Genomic DNA, 18,789 nt, shown 5'->3' on the forward strand with positions numbered 1-18,789 from the left:
GTTGGCTAGAGGTCTGAAGAGGTTACAGAAGAGGGAAACGCAAAAAGGGTCACACTTTTTCTGAATTCACTCAAATAGCAGTACTAATAACAGTACTACAAGAAAACATGAACAGGATATAGTTAAACAACACCAGAGCCCTGTCTAGCCTAAGTACAGGAGGTCCCTAATGTAAACTGAATCTCTTTCCTCCATTGGAAAAGCCAATAAGACTGTCTCACTTCAGCTACTCCATGCTGTCCACTTCAGCTACTCCATGCTGTCCCACTTCAGCTACTCCAGGCTGTCCTACTTTAGCTACTCCATGCTGTTCTACTTTAGCTACTCCGTGCTGTCCTACTTTAGCTACTCCAGGCTGTCCTACTTCAGCTACTCCATGCTGTCCCACTTCAGCTACTCCATGCTGTCCCACTTCAGCTACTCCAGGCTGTCCTACTTCAGCTACTCCCTGCTGTCCTACTTCAGCTACTCCATGCTGTCACACTTCAGCTACTCCATGCTGTGCTACTTCAGCTACTCCAGGCTGCCCTACTTTAGCTACTCCATGCTGTCCCACTTCAGCTACTCCAGGCTGTCCTACTTTAGCTACTCCATGCTGTTCTACTTTAGCTACTCCATGCTGTCCCACTTCAGCTACTCCATGCTGTCCCACTTCAGCTACTCCAGGCTGTCCTACTTCAGCTACTCCCTGCTGTCCTACTTCAGCTACTCCATGCTGTCCCACTTCAGCTACTCCAGGCTGTCCTACTTCAGCTACTCCATGCTGTCCCACTTCAGCTACTCCATGCTGTGCTACTTCAGCTACTCCAGGCTGTCCTACTTTAGCTACTCCATGCTGTCCCACTTTAGCTACTCCAGGCTGTTCTACTTTAGCTACTCCATGCTGTCCCACTTTAGCTACTCCATGCTGTCCCACTTTAGCTACTCCATGCTGTTCTACTTGAGCTATTCCATGCTGTCCCACTTTAGCTACTCCAGGCAGTCCTACTTTAGCTACTCCATGCTGTGCTACTTTAGCTACTCCATGCTGTTCTACTTTAGCTACTCCATGCTGTCCCACTTTAGCTACTCTGTGCTGTCCTACTTTAGCTACTCCATGCTGTCCCACTTTAGCTACTCCATGCTGTTCTACTTGAGCTACTCCATGCTGTTCTACTTGAGCTACTCCATGCTGTTCTACTTGAGCTACTCCATGCTGTGCTACTTTAGCTACTCCATGCTGTCCTACTTTAGCTACTCCATGCTGTGCTACTTTAGCTACTCCATGCTGTCCTACTTTAGCTACTCCATGCTGTCCCACTTTAGCTACTCCGTGCTGTCCTACTTTAGCTACTCCATGCTGTCCCACTTTAGCTACTCCATGCTGCCCTACTTTAGCTACTCCATGCTGTCCTACTTTAGCTACTCCATGCTGTGCTACTTTAGCTACTCCATGCTGTCCTACTTTAGCTACTCCATGCTGTTCTACTTTAGCTACTCCATGCTGTCCTACTTCAGCTACTCCATGCTGTTCTACTTTAGCTGCTCCATGCTGTTCTACTTTAGCTACTCCATGCTGTTCTACTTTAGCTACTCCATGCTGTTCTACTTTAGCTACTCCATGCTGTTCTACTTCAGCTACTCCATGCTGTCCCACTTTAGCTACTTCATGCTGTTCTACTTTAGCTACTCCATGCTGTTCTAATTTAGCTACTCCATGCTGTCCTACTTTAGCTACTCCATGCTGTTCTACTTTAGCTACTCCATGCTGTCCCACTTTACCTACTCCATGCCGTCCTACTTTAGCTACTCCATGCTGTCCCACTTTACCTACTCCATGCCGTCCCACTTTACCTACTCCATGCCGTCCTACTTTAGCTAGCTATGGTTGAAAAACAATTACTGAATTACAAAGTGGAAACATAATATTAGCAACTTTTTAATGTATTTTGATGCACCAGTACATAGTATACACATTTACATCACCATTTGGCACAGTGCATTATTTATGACAGTTTTATACCTTAACATCAAAACAGAAAAAAACGTTTGAAGTTTGCTCTGCCCCCCTCTCTGAGGTCACACCAATGAATTGATGTGATTTGGATCATGTGGTTTGTCAGCAAGGATTTAGTAACCAAGACCAAGAAATAAACCGTTAGGATTAAGCTGTGCCAGTTGATATGATGTCCCACTCTTTCTGAACTCACCCTAAGTGAATGGTGTGTGTAAAGACAGTGTGGACTATGTGAATAGAAAAGGTCTGTACAGCAGTAGTTATATACGATAAGCCATCACTAGAATACAGTATATACAATGCATTCGGAAAGTATTAAGACCCCTTGACTTTTTCCACATTTTGTTACATTAGTCTTATTCTAAAATCGATTTTTTTTGACATTCTCATCAATCAACACACAATACCCCATAATAACAAAGCAAAAACAGGTTTTTAGAAATTACTTATGTGAATATCTTATTTACATAAGCATTCAGACCCTTTGCTATGAGTCTCTAAATTGAGCTCAGGTGCATCCTGTTTCCATTGATCATCCTTGAGATGTTTCTACAACTTCATTGGAGTCCACCTGTAGTAAATTCAATTGATTGGACATGATTTGAAAAGGCACACACCTGTCACAGATGACAATGCATGTCAGAGCAAAAACCAATCCAAGATGTTGAAGGAATTGTCCGTAGAGCTCCGAGACAGGATTATGTCGAAGCACAGATCTGGGGAAGGGTACCAAAAAATGTATGCAGCATTGAAGGTCCCCAAGAACACAGTGGCCTCCATGAATCTTAAATGGAATAAGTTTGGAACCACCAAGACTCTTCCTAGAGCTGGCCGCCCGGCCAAACTGAGAAATCACGGCGGAAGGGCATTGGTCAGGGAGGTGACCAAGAACCCGATGGTCACTCTGACAGAGCTCCAGATTTCCTCTGTGGAGATGGGAGAACCTTCCAGAAGGACAACCATCTCTGCAGCACTCCAACAATCAGGCTTTTATAGTAACAGACGGAAGCCACTCCTCAGTAAAAGGCACATGACAGCCCACTCGGTGTTTGCCAAAAGGCACCTAAAGATTCTCAGACCATGAGAAACAAGATTATCTGGTCTGATTAAACCAAGATTGAACTATTTTGACTGAATGCCAAGCATCACGTCTGGAGGAAACCTGGCACCATCCCTACGGTGAAGCATGGTGGTGGCAGTATCATGCTGTGGTAATGTTTTTCAGCGGCAGGGACTGGGAGACTAGTCAGGATCGAGAGAAAGATGAACGGGGCAAAGTACAGAGAGATCCTTGATGACAACCTGCTCCAGAGTGCTCAGGACCACAGATTGGGGCGAAGGTTCATCTTCCAACAGGACAATGACCCTAAGCACACAGCCAAGACAACGCAGGAGTGGCTTCGGGAGAAGTTTCTGAATGTCCTTGAGTGGCCCAGCCAAAGCCCGGACTTGAACCCGATCGAACATCTCTGGAGAGACCTGAAAATAGCTGTGCAACAACGCTCCCCATCCAACCTGACAGAGCTTGAGAGGATCTGCCTAGAAGAATGGGAGAAACTCCCCAAATACAGGTTTGCCAAGCTTATAGCGTCATACATACCCAAGAATACTCGAGGCTGTAATCGCTGCTTAAGGTGCTTCAACAAAGTACTGAATAAAGGGTCTGAATACTTATGTAAATGTAATATTTCCGTTTTTTAATTTTAATACATTTGCAAAAATGTCTAAAAACCTGTTTTTGTGTTGTCATTTTGGGGTATTGTGTGTAGATTGATAAGGGAAAAAAACAATTTAATACATGTTTGAATAAGGCTGGAATGTAACAAAATGTGGAAAAAGTCAAGGGGTCTGAAAAGCTTCCGAATGCACTGTACATGTAAAGTGGGTAAAACAGTATGTAAACATTATTAAAGTGACCAGTGTTCAATGACTCTATGTACATTAGATAGTGCATCAGTCTCTAAGGGGCAGGGTAGAGTACCGGATGGTAGCTGGCTAGTGACATTGTCTAAGGTTCAGGGCAGGGCACTGCTCATTTTTCAGTATAACATTTATAATGTTGATTCAGGTGTTAACTCTCTAAGAGTGCAATTAACACTCATTGGTATAAAAGAACCCCCGTGTTGGTGTTAATTACTAGTGTTGAGTGTGACAGTTTGATTGTGTCAGTTTTACTCAGTGGAGAATAAAACATTCCCATCAAAATCACACCCATCATTATCATATTTCCCAGCATGCCTACTGCAACTAGATTTTTTTAGGATTGTTTTTAATAACTGTGTTTTTGCATTACTAATTGAATGATTCATCTAATGCTACAAAAAGATAAATAACATATATACATTTTAACTAATCTAATCCGTTAGTTAGATTTATTGAGTTACACCAATGAGTGTTAATTGCACTCTTAGAGAGTTAATGCCTGAATCAACATTATAAATGTTATACTGAAAAATGAGCAGTGCCCTGCCCTGAACCTTAGACAATGTCACTAGCCAGCTACCATCCGGTAGCCAGCTAGTTACATTGGTCACTTTAATAATAATGTTTACATACTGTTTTACCCACTTTACATGTACAGTGTATTCGGAAACTATTCAGACCCCTTGACTTTGTCCACATTTTGTTACATTCCAGCCTTATTCAAAAATGTATTCAATAGTTTTTCCCCCTCACCAATCTACACACAATACCCCATAATGACAACACAAAAACAGTTTTTTTTCAGAGTTACTGAAATGGTTGTTCCAGTTTAAATGGTTTAGGTAGTGTCCTTTATCAATGTTCCTAACTCTAAAAGTTGTTCTGAATGCAGGTTGCGTGTGAATAACAATGTAAACTGTTGGATGTCCTAACTCTGGCTGGATTCCAATAGGAGTTACATGTCACTTTGCAAGCCAGAATAATGGTGATATATTGTGATAAACAATTTAGTTTTAATGATAACATTCGCATACAGTAGAAACTCACTTGGTCAAGTCCACGGAACTGAAAATGAACGAATTCAACAATCATGTCTCTCTCACTAACAAATACAGTCATGGGCGGTAACTCTACAATTCACTCGAAAAGGCAAGGCACACTGGAAAATTATATTGGATTCGTGGGGGCGTGGCTTTCAAATCCTTATTTTTGGCCACCCGTAAATGGAAGTGATGTACCAGTTTTATGGGTCTATGGTTATGTTCATTAACATTTTAGCATGTCTGCTGCCAAGTCTTTATAAACACATACATAAGAGCATGTGGCAATAAAGACTTCAAATACTATATAAGGTGTTATTGCATAACACCATTGTTGTAAACTATATACACTTCATAGTGATCAAAATACTATATGAGTTGTTATTGCATTTGATTTATTAGGATCCCCATTAGCCGATGCCAGTGGTGACAGCTAGTCTTACTGGGGCCCGACATATAACGAGAAAGACATTACAGACAAAATACTTTACAATTGACATACATTTAAAAACATTAACATGTAGTATGTATGTGCATAACACTGAAAGTGTTCAGTCCCAAACACTGACTCTAGCTCCGTTAATACATGGTTCTAACTTGCGTCCTTTGTCCTGATCTTGTCCACATGCTCATTGTGCCCACATTTGTAGACAGGTTTAGACAATCAAAAGACACCATACACCTCCAGAGGTAGTCAGACACATATGTTGTCTGTATATTGTACAAGTGTAGACAGATCTGGACAGAGAAACCATTTAAATCATAATTATCCTGCCCTATAAAAGCATTTACAGGTGGCCCCATTAACTGATTACATCAATGTGTGTCTTACAATAAATACATAAATATTATTTTGAAAGAATAGCTGTGAAATAATTTGCATAAAGGAAGGGACCAGGAAGTGTAACAGCGTCAGCACGAGCACAGTCATAATTTAACACTCAAAAGACCCGTATAGACACTGGCCAGTGTTGATTTAACACTGGAGAATTTGCTGTGTAGGCCTACGCTACTCATGGCATACCTTATGTTATTATATTTATATATTGAAGTTGAGATATGTATTGCAGACAGGTTTAACTACATTATTTAATGCACATTTAGGCTACATATTATTAAGTGAACACACCACCTCAGACTTCAGTGCAGAGCCAACCTTTGACTGTGATGTGATTACAATCACATAGCCATCATGCAGTAGCTTTCCCAACTCTTTATAAACACCATGCACACTTAGGCTCTCATAAAGAATGACTGATAAACTCTCTCACCCTTGAACATGTCAACCTAGATAACTACCGGTGGTTTGGGGCAGGGCTATAGCCTACCTACCATATCTACCAGAACCTCTCCTGAGAGAGAACTACCTACCATATCTACCAGAACCTCTCTTGAGAGAGAACTACCTACCATATCTACCAGAACCTCTCTTGAGAGAGAACTACCTACCATATCTACTAGAACCTCTCGAGAGAGAACTACCTACTGAGGTGGAGACTGGGATCTGTGCCTGTGTCGCCCTCTACTGGTCAATTACAATCTGTACTGTTCCTTCTCTCTCTCTTTTACATATTTTAACTGTTCCTTCTCCCCTCTACCTCTCTCTCGAACTCTCCTCTGTCCCTCCCCCTCTCGCTCTCTTACACAAACACACACACACAATAAATCACGAAAAACGTATTTGATGTATAATACTTTTTATTTTAACTTAAAAAGAGATTGGATCAAAAACAGACTCAATAAATAAGAAATAAATATCATTGTTGTAATAATTCATTCATAATTATAATTACTCTGACAGAGTCTGACAGAAACAGACCCTTTTTTGCTCTAAAAAAATTCTAAAATCAGAAACTCGTAACCCCGTTAAACCCTTCATCATTTCTCCCTATTAACAAAAATAATTGATAAATTACTCAATAAATAAAAAATTGTTAAAATATTAAAACCTCTCAGAAAAGGTGCAATCCCTCCCACCACATTTATCCTAAAATCTAAGTAGAAATTGAAAATATGTTTGTGATTCTCCCATTTCTTTATTTCTAATAAAATATCCCCTAACGAAGATAATAATAATAATAACAATAATAGTAATAATATTGTGTCATTTTTCAGTGATTTATCTAAAGTACTCTTCTTTTTGCGTTCTTTTGTAAGTTTCTAAATGTTACTCTTCTTAAACTAAATTATTTACAGGCCATAAGGATCTCTCTCCAAAGTTTCTCTAAACCACTCATTTTGTCTCAATATTTTTTCCTGTTTTCCTTTTTTTATTACGAAATGGAGGCCTTCCTATTTGTATCATGTTATACACATGTAATAGTCATGTAATATGACATGTTCTGGTCCAAAGAAGTGATATATCACCATTATTCATCATCTCATCAATGACTTTAGTAAGTACTTCCTGGGTCGTGTAGGTGTGTGATTTTCACTGCCCTACACACTCCAGACAAACTCCTCACAAACCATTTTCAAACTGAGTCCAGTTCAATGGGTACGATTACTGACATATATGTATTTGAAAGTATGTGAGTGTTTGTGTTTGTGAGGACTATAATATGTACATTGGTCAATATCTGTGCCTTGGTCATTTTAGAGTGCAATGTGTGTGTGGTGTGTGTGAGTGTGGTGTTTGTGTGTGTGTGTGTGTGCTGTTTCCCGTCGCTCAAAAGAAAGGTAGTAGGTCTGAGGGTGCAATGCACGCTGGGATTCCACCACGGCCGGAGTCTGAAAACTTCACCTGCGAGAGCGAAGGAAGGAAGAGTGAGAGGGAGGGGTTGGGGGACAGATGAAGAGAGAGAGAGAAAGAGAGAGAGTGAGAAAGCTTGTTAGGACATGGATATAGTTTTCTGGTTAACTAATACTATAATCCTCTATATATCAGAGAACAAAGAAATAACAGTATGGAAACAATTCATCCCTCATCTGGATGACATTTCCAACCGAATAATCTATCACCAGAAACCATTTGCACAAAACAGTTTACCTCTACTAAGTCTGCATCATTGGTTACTTTAGTAAACCTCTGTGTTTTTCAACAGGGATAACGTCATGGTGCTTTTACACATAGACATACAGAGTGTCCAGGGCATGCAACTCAACACAGTGAAATATCCATGAATGTTGTTGTTGTCATTTGGGAGGCCTTTTGCCTTTTCTCTAATTGTATGTATGTATGTCTGTGTGTGTGTGTGTGTGTGTGTGTGTGTGTGTGTGTGTGTGTGTGTGTGTGTGTGTGTGTGTGTGTGTGTGTGTGTGTGTGTGTGTGTGTGTGTGTGTGTGTGTGTGTGTGTGTGTGTGTGTGTGTGTGTGTCCGTGCACGCACACGTTGTGCTTGTGTCTTAGATCACGGCAAGCAAAGGTTCCCAACATGCATCACTCTCTGGCAGTTGCAGTATAGAAATTCTGGGTAACAGTCTCCCTTAGTCCACAAGTAGCCTAGAATTCTGTGTGGTAGCTTCTCATGTAAATTAAAGCAATTACAATATTATTGTTCTAATTTGTAGTCTTTTAATGCTATTATTAGATTATTCAGATAAACTGATCTAAGTTCAGTTTTGTGTTTTCTCCCATATGGTTAACGTTTTGATTTGGGGCAGGTTAGCTGATCCTAGATCTGGCTTTATGGGTAACCTCTACCCATACCAAGATACAATTTTTCCCCCATGTATATTAATTCTCCCAGAATTCCTATAGTTTAAGTCTGTTTTCCAATCGGCAAGAGGCACCATCACAACCACAAACCATTACCTCAAAACACTGGCCAGGGGGGTGAGAGAAGGGGAGAGAGAAAGGAAGCAAGAGAGAGAAAGATGGGAGGGGAGAAAAGGAGAGATGGAGTGATATAAAACAGGAGGGGGAAATAGACTGGTAGAAAAGAAGGGGAAATAGACACCAATCAGAAAGTCAGGCCAGTCCACAGTCTTACCAATCAGAAGCCAAGGACACACAGCCTACCAATCAGAATCCAGATCAGCAGAGTTTAGTGTCATCAGAGGTCCACAGTCCAGTGCTGCATCTGAATAGTCTGAAGTAACTTCCTCTCCCTGTCTCTTTCCTCTCTACGCTCATCTGCTCATCTTCCACCATATTGTTTTCACCTATTATTTGGTTTCAGTGCAGATGAAGGAAATGCGACCAGGTGATGAAGACTCTTTAAACTATGAGATGGACTGGGACTTATCCTAGGAATGTGTGCTGTTTATGGGGAGTTATTTACAATTCATTGCTTAGCTTACACATGCTAAATCATTTCACACATTTTCCTTACAAAGGGGTTACCCACCTCTATATCCGCATAGGCTATGATCAGCACCGAATGCAGATGGCTGGGCTGGACTAGGCTGGGCTGGACTGGACTGAGCTGGGCTGGACTAGACTGGGATAGTTTATGGTGTAATTTTGTACTTTAAGCCCAACAACACATGAAGGGGCCCCATTATCTGTCACCTCATTACACACTGAATGGCCTGTTTTGAGACTGTAGGAAAACATTCATAAACCTACTGTAATCACACAGTTAACTTTGGACACCCTCACACACACACACACACACACACACACACACACACACACACACACACACACACACACACACACACACACACACACACACACACACACACACACACACACACACACACACACACACACAGCCCCCTTGCCCACCTCAGTCTAGCCCAAATATACAGTAGCACTATAATGATAATGACACCAAACAGAACACTACAGAAACTGATCAAAAACGAAACTGCGGAAAAACAACGACCATTAATACAGAATTTATCCAAATATCCAATACAATTATCCATCAGTCAATGCGGATATTCAATCGAATCAATTGATACTTAATTAATCAGATCCCAGTTATTGACAGTTATTGATCAGTATGTGCACAGGTCAATACAAAAGAAAGTCACAATGCACCAAACACAGTCTGTGGTCACCACGGCAACAGGGCATGCAGGTCAGTGCATGGCCGGTTGCTCGGGGCGACGGAACAAACAAAAAAATCGCCAAGGGCAACCAGCACAGGCAATCCACCTCCACAGCAACCCAGACACAGGCCAACCAATCAACTTACAACACGTGAGAGGAAGGGGGGTCGGGGCTTTATCAGTCGCTAGGTAACCATAGTGATGGGATCCCCGCGAATTATGATTGGACGGGAGGATCTCGGGTGAGGTATGTTGTTGTTTCAGGAAAAGATTAAAAAACATCAGAAAATAAAAATAAATAAAAAATATAAAGTTGGATAACAATATTTCAATAATTTAGTTTTGATTAATTTGGCTACAATATCTCTAAATGATTGAACTACCTACAAAGCATTTTTTTGTTATTTCATGTGTTTAATATTCTTTACCACATATGCACTGCTTATTTAATTAAGATCCCGCCCACTCTCGTCATATAGCCCTTTCACCAATCAGCTTTTTAGAAAGCTGTGACTGACAGCAGCTTGCATAAACTCCATTGTCAATCTTTCCTGTTTCCTCCCCAAACCCAAATATCCCTCCTCCTTCCCATCACTTCTCTCTTACACGCCTCCCCGACCTCACTCCAACCCTCCTCTCTCCTCTCCGCCTCTCTCCTGCCTCCTACCCTACCCTCCTCTCTTCTACCCTCCTCTCTCCTTCCTCCTACCCTCCTCTCTTCTACCCTCCTCCCTCATACCCTCCTTTCTCCTACCCTCCTCCCCTCCTCTCTCATACCCTCCTTTCTCCTACCCTCCTCCCTCCTCCCCTCCTCTCTCCTCCCCACCTCTCTCCTGCCTCCTACCCTCCTCTCTTCTACCATCCTCTCTCCCATACTCCTCTCTCCTACCCTCCTTTCTCCTACCCTCCTCTCTCCTCTCTCCTCTCCGCCTCTCTCCTGCCTCCTACCCTCCCTCCTCTCTCCTACCCTCCTCTCTTCTACCCTCCTCTGTCCTTCCTCCTACCCTCCTCTCTTCTACCCTCCTCTCTCCTCCCTCATACCCTCCTTTCTCCTACCCTCCTCCCCTCCTCTCTCATACCCTCCTTTCTCCTCCCCTCCTCCCTCCTCCCCTCCTCTCTCCTCCCCACCTCTCTCCTGCCTCCTACCCTCCTCTCTTCTACCATCCTCTCTCCCATACTCCTCTCTCCTACCCTCCTTTCTCCTACCCTCCTCCCCTCCTCTCTCCTCTCCGCCTCTCTCCTGCATCCTACCCTCCTCTCTCCTACCCTCCTCTCTTCTACCCTCCTCTCTCCTTCCTCCTACCCTCCTCTCTCCTACCCTCCTCTCTCCTTCCCTCCTTTCTCCTACCCTCCTCCCCTCCTCTCTCCTCCCCACCTCTCTCCTGCCTCCTACCCTCCTCTCTTCTACCCTCCTCTCTCCCATACTCCTCTCTCCTACCCTCCTCTCTCCTCCCCTCTTCTCTTCTACCCTCCTCTCTCCTACCTTCTCTTCTACCCTCCTGTCTCCTCCCTCATTCCCTTCTTCCCTTTTATTGCCTTCCATTCCTCCATCCCTCTATCCACACATTCTTTCTCCTCCCTCTCTCTTTCCCAGCCCCTATCACTTCTCACCCCTCTCTCTCTCTCTCTCTCTCCTTCAGTAGGGGCGGTTGGCGTCTTTAGGTCGTTTCAGCTGCACCTTGAGTCTCTTCATGCCGATCTGGAACCCATTCATAGCCTGGATGGCAGTCTGGGCACTGGATGGGTTGTCAAAACTCACAAAACCTGGGGAGGGAGGAACGAGAGAGGAAGAGGGAACAGAGAGAGAAACATTCTGAAATGTAATATAACATGTATAATCACATTGCTTCATTGCAACAGACAGAGATACAGTCATACAGTATGCTACCAGCAACTGTGAGTTATAATCATCATGAATCATAGCAACAGGTGGAATTGCAATTCTCTCTTATCTCCCTCCATTTCTCCTCCGTTCCTCCTTTCTTTCCTTTTCTCCTGGATACTCACTATTCACCCATCCCTGCCTCTCTCCTATCTCTCCCCCTCCAATCCCTCTCTCTCTGTCTTACCGAAGCACTTGCTCTGGTTGGTGGCGCGGTCTACAAAGACTTTAGCTGAGATGACGTTTCCAAAGGGCAGAAACATCTGGAGCATCTCACTGTCACTGAACTCCTGAGGCAGGTGGTAGATGAAGATATTACAACCCTCCGGCCCTAGGGGAGGAATACAAACACACGTTAGGGTCTGTGACGGAGAGACACACACACACATATTCATGAGGATCTGTGATTCACACGCACACTAATCTGAGACACACACACACACACACAACAGGTGCTGTCTGAGAGACAGGAAGTGACATCACCTTCTCGCTGCTGCTGTTGCTGGGGCTGCTGGTGTTGCTGGGCAACCAGGGTAGGTTGCTGTGGAAAATGCTGGCCGACCAATCCATAGGCAGCAGGGTACGCCGCTGTGATGAGAGAGAGAGTGACATCAGATGATGAAACACTGGTTGAAGGTCCAAGTCACCCCCTAACCACAGATCTAGGATCAGATTACCCTACATGCCCTCAATGGCAGAGATGGTAGGGAGGAACACACCTCTGACCCTGTACCCCAGGGATCATCAACTAGATTCACCTCTGACCCTTTTCCACAGGGATCATCAACTAGAATAACCTCTGAGCCTGTACCCCAGGGATCATCAACTAGATTCACCTCTGACCCTGTACCCCAGGGATCATCAACTAGATTCACCTCTGACCCTGTACCACAGGGATCATCAACTAGAATAACCTCTGAGCCTGTACCCCAGGGATCATCAACTAGATTCACCTCTGACCCTGTACCCCAGGGATCATCAACTAGATTCACCTCTGACCCTGTACCACAGGGATCATCGACTAGATTAACCTCCGAACCTGTACCCCAGGGATCATCAACTAGATTCACCTCTGACCCTTTTCCACAGGGATCATCGACTAGATTAACCTCCGAACCTGTACCCCAGGGATCATCAACTAGATTCACCTCTGACCCTGTACCACAGGGATCATCAACTAGATTAACCTCTGAGTTTCTTGAGTCGATGGTCAGGGGACCGGAACATAATTACAAGTCATTTGTATACTCTAAATTGACCACAAGAATCCCGATATAGTGTTTTTTGTTTTTTTTTTGTTTTTTTTTTAAATGTTATCCCATTTTCTGCCCAATTTTCGTGGTATCCAATCGCTAGTAATTACTATCTTGTCTCATCGCTACAACTCCCGTACGGGCTCGGGAGAGACGAAGGTCGAAAGCCATGCGTCCTACGAAGCACAACCCAACCAAGCCGCACTGCTTCTTTAACACAGCGCGCCTCCAACCCGGAAGCCAGCTGCACCAATGTGTCGGAGGATACACCGTACACCCGTCCCCCTCGGTTAGCGCGCACTGCGCCCGGCCCGCCACAGGAGTCGCTGGAGCGCGATGAGACAAGGATATCCCTACCGGCCAAACCCTCCCTAACCCGGACGACGCTATGCCAATTGTGCGTCGCCCCACGGACCTCCCGGTCGCAGAGACTCTGGTGGCGCAGCTAGCACTGCGATGCAGTGCTCTAGACCACTGCCCCACCCGGGAGGCCCTTCCGATATAGTGTTTGACTAAAACATAATAATTTCAAACCTTGCTTACATTTGTATACCATCACATATATCTCTCTACTATGCATTGGAAATCATGTTGAAATCTTTTTTTAAATCACTTGCTGGTGTTTTTGGTCTTTTATCTCCTAAAATTTGGGTGGCTAAATAAAATCACTGCTGGGGAACCCTGCTGTACCAGTTAATTACTGTCCTGCTCTGAGAGCATGGAGGACTCCATTCTGACAATGCAAAATGAACCCAGTCACTAGAAGTGTCATAGGAGCTGGTAGTGTGTGTGACTGTGGCCCACCTGTGTAGTGCTGCATGCCTGCATACGCCTGCTGGAGAGGATCTAGAGATAATGCTGGACTCTGGGCTGCAGGGAGAGAGGGAGGGAAACAGGGAGGGAGGGAGGCAGGGAGGGAGGGAGAGAGAGAGGGAGAGAAGCAGGGAGGGAGGGAGCCAGGGAGGGAGGGAGAGAGGAAAGGAGATAAGTAGGGAGGGAGGGAAGCAGGAATGCAGGGAGGAAGGAAGAGAGGGAGGGAAGCAGGAAACCAGGGAGGGAGGGAGGGAGGGAGGGAGGGAGGGAGGGAGAGAAGCAGGGAGGGAGGGAGGGAGGGTGGGAGGGAGGGAGGGAGGGAAGCAGGGAGGGAGGGAGGCAGGGAGGGAGGGAGAGAGAGAGGGAAGCAGGAAACCAGGGAGGGAGGGAGGGAGGGAGGAGGAGGGAGGGAGAGAAGCAGGGAGGGAGGGAGGGAGGGAGAGAGGAAAGGAGATAAGTAGGGAGGGAGGGAAGCAGGGAGGGAGGGAGGGAAGCAGGGGAGGGAGGGAGGGAAGCAGGGAGGGAGGGAGGGAAGCAGGGAGGGAGGGAGGCAGGGAGGGAGGGAGGGAGAGAGAGAGGGAGAGAAGCAGGGAGGGAGGGAGAGAGGAAAGGAGATAAGTAGGGAGGGAGGGAAGCAGGAATGCAGGGAGGGAAGAAGAGAGGAAGGGAAGCAGGAAACCAGGGAGGGAGGGAGGGAGGGAGGGAGGGAGGGAGGGGGGGAAGCAGGGAGGGAGGGAGGGAGAGAGAGAGGGAGATAATTAGGGAGGGAGGGAAGCAGGAATGCAGGGAGGGAGGGGGGGAGGGAGGGAGGGAGGGAGGAAACCAGGGAGGGAGGGAGGGAGGGAGGGAGAGAGAGAGAGAGAGAGAGAGAGAGAGAGAGAGAGAGGGAGGGAGGGAGGGAGGGAGGAAACCAGGGAGGGAGGGAAGCAGGAAACCAGGAAAGGAGGGAGGGAGGGAGTGGCAGAGCAGAGAGTGAATATAGGGAACACATGGGGATATCAGTATTTCTGTGGTAAATATTCTATCTTTGGTAATTCAGCTCGTACCTTGGTACGCATGAATGCCATTGGTGTATAGTGCTTCTGATGCTTGCTGTCCATTGGTTGGTGGACTGTAACCATTGACTCCTAGAGGTGGAGGTAGTGATGGCACGGGCGTGGCTGAGATGGTTGGAGGGGTATTCGTACCTGCAAACCGGGAGGACCAATCACAGTGGAGGAGATATTGTGATTGACAGCTACTAGACTCTATAGTGTATAAGAAAGAGAAAAAGGCAGGGCATAAATGCAGGGGAGAAGCAATGATTGGTTAGTGGGGCAAAGGGAGTTAAGGGAAGGGTGCATCTCATTGTAAAGTGGCTTCCTCTTCTTGTCTACCTTCCTCAATCTGAATTGATGTTAAAAAAAACTAGACTGGTGAAAGGTAATTCCCAGCTTTCAGATGAGTGTTGAATCGATTAGTGTAGACTGTAAAGGATGCTGATTAGATGAGGAGAAGAAGCTACTTTACACTATTGAGATGCACTCATAAGCAGATGAACTTAGAAACCAATGAAGAGAAGTAAATGTACATCAAATAGACAGACTTGATCTGCATAGCATAGTAAACATAAGATCAATCTATGTTATTACTAACATACAGTATCCGTAAGCATCTGTAAGTGTGTGTCTGTCTCTCTCTGTGTGTGTGTGTGTGTGTGTGTGTGTGTGTGTGTGTGTGTGTGTGTGTGTGTGTGTGTGTGTGTGTGTGTGTGTGTGTGTGTGTGTGTGTGTGTGTGTGTGTGTGTGTGTGTGTGTGTGTGTGTGTGTGTGTGTGTGTGTGTGTGTGTACCAGAGGAAGATGTGATGGGCGTGGCGATGATTCCGTTTGCGTTGAGCGCTGCCATCTGCTGCATCTGTAAACTGGCAACAGTTGCTACAGGAGACAGGTACGCTGACTGAGCAACCAGAGCTTGCTGCTGGACAATCTAGAGAAAGAAAGAAGGAAAAAAAGAGAGAGGGGAGAGAGAGATTAGGCTGATACCCGCTAATTATAAAATCCAGAAAAGAGACGTTAAATTCTACAACCGCCTAAAAGGAAGCGATTCCCAAACGTTCCATAACAAAACAATCCCCTATAGAGAAATGAACCTGGAGAAGAGTCCCCTAAGCAAGCTGGTCCTGGGGCTCTGTTCACAAACACAAACAGAGCCCCAGGACAGCAACACAATTAGACCCAACCAAATCATGAGAAAATAAAAAGATGATTACTTGACACATTGGAAAGAATTAACAAAAAAACTGAGCAAATTAGAATGCTATTTGGCCCGAAACAGAGAGTACACAGTGGCAGAATACCTGACCCACACTTAAGGAAAGCTGTGACTATGTACAGATTCAGTGAGCATTGCCTTGCTATTGAGAAAGGCCGCTGTAGGCAGACATGGCTCTGAAGAGAAGACAGGCTATGTGGACACTGCCCACAAAATTAGGTGGAAACTAAGCTGCACTTCCTACCCTCCTGCCCAATGTATGACCATATTAGAGGCGCATGTTTCCCTCAGATTACACAGATCCACAAAGAATTTGAAAACAAACCCAATTTTGATAAACTCACGTATCTATAGGGTGAAATACCACAGTGTGCATCACAGCAGCAAGATGTGTGACCTGTTGCCACAAGGAAAGGTCATCCAGTGAAGAACAAACACCATTGTAAATACAACCTATATTTGTTTGTTTATTTTCCCTTTTGTACTTTAACTATTTGCACATCGTTATAACACTGTACATAGCCATAATATGACATTTGAAATGTCTTTATTCTTTTGGAACTTCTGTGAGTTTAATGTTAACTGTTCATTTTTATTGTTTATTTCACTTTTGTTTATTATCTACGTCACTTGCTTTGGCAATGTAAACATGTTTCCCATGCCAATAAAGCCCCTTAAAATGAATTGAATTGAGAGACAGGGAGAGAGAGAGAGAGAGAGAGGGAAGGAGAAAGAGAGGAATATAGAGAGAAAGACAGAGGGAGAGAGAGAAAGAGAGGGAGAGACAGAGAGAAAGAAAGAGAGAGAGAGAGAAAGAGAGGAATATAGAGAGAATGAGAGGGAGAGACAGAGAGAAAGAAAGAGAGAGAGAGAGAAAGAGAGGAATATAGAGAGAATGAGAGGGAGGCGGATGAATAGAGATGTAATTACATGTCCATTATATCCAGCCACGGGGTTAATGGCTGTGCAGCAGAAAAGCTGGGGTTACTAGGAAGTGTGTGTGTGTGTGTGTGTGTGTGTGTGTGTGTGTGTGTGTGTGTGTGTGTGTGTGTGTGTGTGTGTGTGTGTGTGTGTGGGTGTGTGTGTGTGTGTGTGTGTGTGTGTGTGTGTGTGTGTGTGGGTTGCTATGGATTTTGTCGAGAGATGGCTAATGCTAAATGACGTGTCCATTCAGTAATAACATTAGCGCAGATTAGGACAGTGATAGCCTCTTGAAAAACATCACATCCTCTCATACCCAAAGCACCACTCAAACCAGTGTGTGTGTGTGCCCCTCTTCCAGAAGACAGGAAGTTGTTTGTGGGCATGCTGGGTAAACAGCAGAGTGATGGAGACGTCAAGAGGCTGTTTGAGCCCTTTGGCACTATAGACGAGTGTACTGTACTACGGGGGCCAGACGGCACGTGTGCATGTGTGTAACGGCGTGTGTGTAACGGTGTGTGTGCTTACTGCCTGTGCACTGACAGCCTGTGTGTAAGCGTTGTAAGCAGGGAAGTTAAGTGTCATGGTGGGGCTGAAGATGCCCAGCTGTGATGCCACCTGCTGCATCCGTCTCAGCCCTCTCTCCTTCTCTGTGTCGGCAAACTTCACCACCAGACTGGACGACGCACCCTACAAGGAAACACACACCGGTCTTTAAGTTAAACACATGGATTTACTGAATTACCCCATATAGGGAATACAATCAACCAAGATTTGGTGCACTGTTTTGAAACCCGTATTTATGTTGAAAGGTAAATTAAGTTCCTGTCAAACCGTTTACAGAGACAGGACATGTTCTATACTGTTACTGTACAGAATACATTAACTTTTCACATGACTATGAGAGAGGGAGAGGTAGGAAGACTTGTCTGTGACTTACAGAGGTAGAGGTAGGAAGACTTGTCTGTGACTTACAGAGGGAGAGGTAGAAAGACTTGTCTGTGACTTACAGAGGGAGAGGTAGGAAGACTTGTCTGTGACTTACAGAGGGAGAGGTTGGAAGACTTGTCTGTGACTTACAGAGGGAGAGGTTGGATGACTTGTCTGTGACGTACAGAGGGAGAGGTAGGAAGACTTGTCTGTGACTTACAGAGGGAGAGGTTGGAAGACTTGTCTGTGACTTACAGATGGAGAGGTTGGAAGACTTGTCTGTGACTTACAGAGGGAGAGGTAGAAAGACTTGTCTGTGACGTACAGAGGGAGAGGTAGGAAGACTTGTCTGTGACTTACAGAGGGAGAGGTTGGAAGACTTGTCTGTGACTTACAGAGGGAGAGGTTGGAAGACTTGTCTGTGACGTACAGATGGAGAGATAGGATGACTTGTCTGTGACTTACAGAGGGAGAGGTAGAAAGACTTGTCTGTGACTTACAGAGGGAGAGGTTGGAAGACTTGTCTGTGACTTACAGAGGGAGAAGTTTGAAGACTTGTCTGTGACTTACAGAGGGAGAGGTTGGAAGACTTGTCTGTGACTTACAGAGGGAGAGGTAGGATGACTTGTCTGTGACTTACAGAGGGAGAGGTAGGATGACTTGTCTGTGACTTACAGAGGGAGAGGTAGGATGACTTGTCTGTGACTTACAGAGGGAGAAGTAGGACGACTTGTCTGTGACGTACAGAGGGAGAGGTAGGATGACCTGTCTGTGACGTACAGAGGGAGAGGTAGGATGACTTGTCTGTGACTTACAGAGGGAGAGGTAGGATGACTTGTC

General features: G+C 44.9%; 1 protein-coding gene across 6 annotated transcripts in view; it reads right to left on the reverse strand.

Moving 5' to 3' along the window:
• Nucleotides 1-6,639: 6,639 nt before the first annotated feature.
• The window catches only part of LOC129841865 (CUGBP Elav-like family member 3), a 13,652-nt gene continuing 1,502 nt past the window's right edge, over nucleotides 6,640-18,789 (reverse strand). The window contains exons 3-11 of one of the 6 annotated variants that reach the window (XM_055910205.1): nucleotides 17,548-17,709; nucleotides 15,678-15,813; nucleotides 14,894-15,094; nucleotides 13,839-13,904; nucleotides 12,265-12,369; nucleotides 11,969-12,112; nucleotides 11,511-11,663; nucleotides 10,046-10,136; nucleotides 6,640-7,702 (exon numbers count right to left, since the gene is read on the reverse strand). In XM_055910205.1, coding sequence (XP_055766180.1) covers nucleotides 11,536-11,663; nucleotides 11,969-12,112; nucleotides 12,265-12,369; nucleotides 13,839-13,904; nucleotides 14,894-15,094; nucleotides 15,678-15,813; nucleotides 17,548-17,709 — 942 coding nt within the window. In that variant the 3' untranslated portion in view covers nucleotides 6,640-7,702; nucleotides 10,046-10,136; nucleotides 11,511-11,535. Of the gene's footprint in view, nucleotides 7,703-10,045; nucleotides 11,664-11,968; nucleotides 12,113-12,264; nucleotides 12,370-13,838; nucleotides 13,905-14,893; nucleotides 15,095-15,677; nucleotides 15,814-17,547; nucleotides 17,710-18,789 lie in introns of all 6 variants that reach the window. The other 5 variants (XM_055910210.1, XM_055910208.1, XM_055910209.1 and 2 more) reach the window with 5 other exon arrangements.

The sequence above is a fragment of the Salvelinus fontinalis genome, unplaced genomic scaffold, assembly GCF_029448725.1.
Source record: "Salvelinus fontinalis isolate EN_2023a unplaced genomic scaffold, ASM2944872v1 scaffold_0002, whole genome shotgun sequence".
In the NCBI taxonomy this organism is placed as follows: Eukaryota; Metazoa; Chordata; class Actinopteri; order Salmoniformes; family Salmonidae; genus Salvelinus; species Salvelinus fontinalis.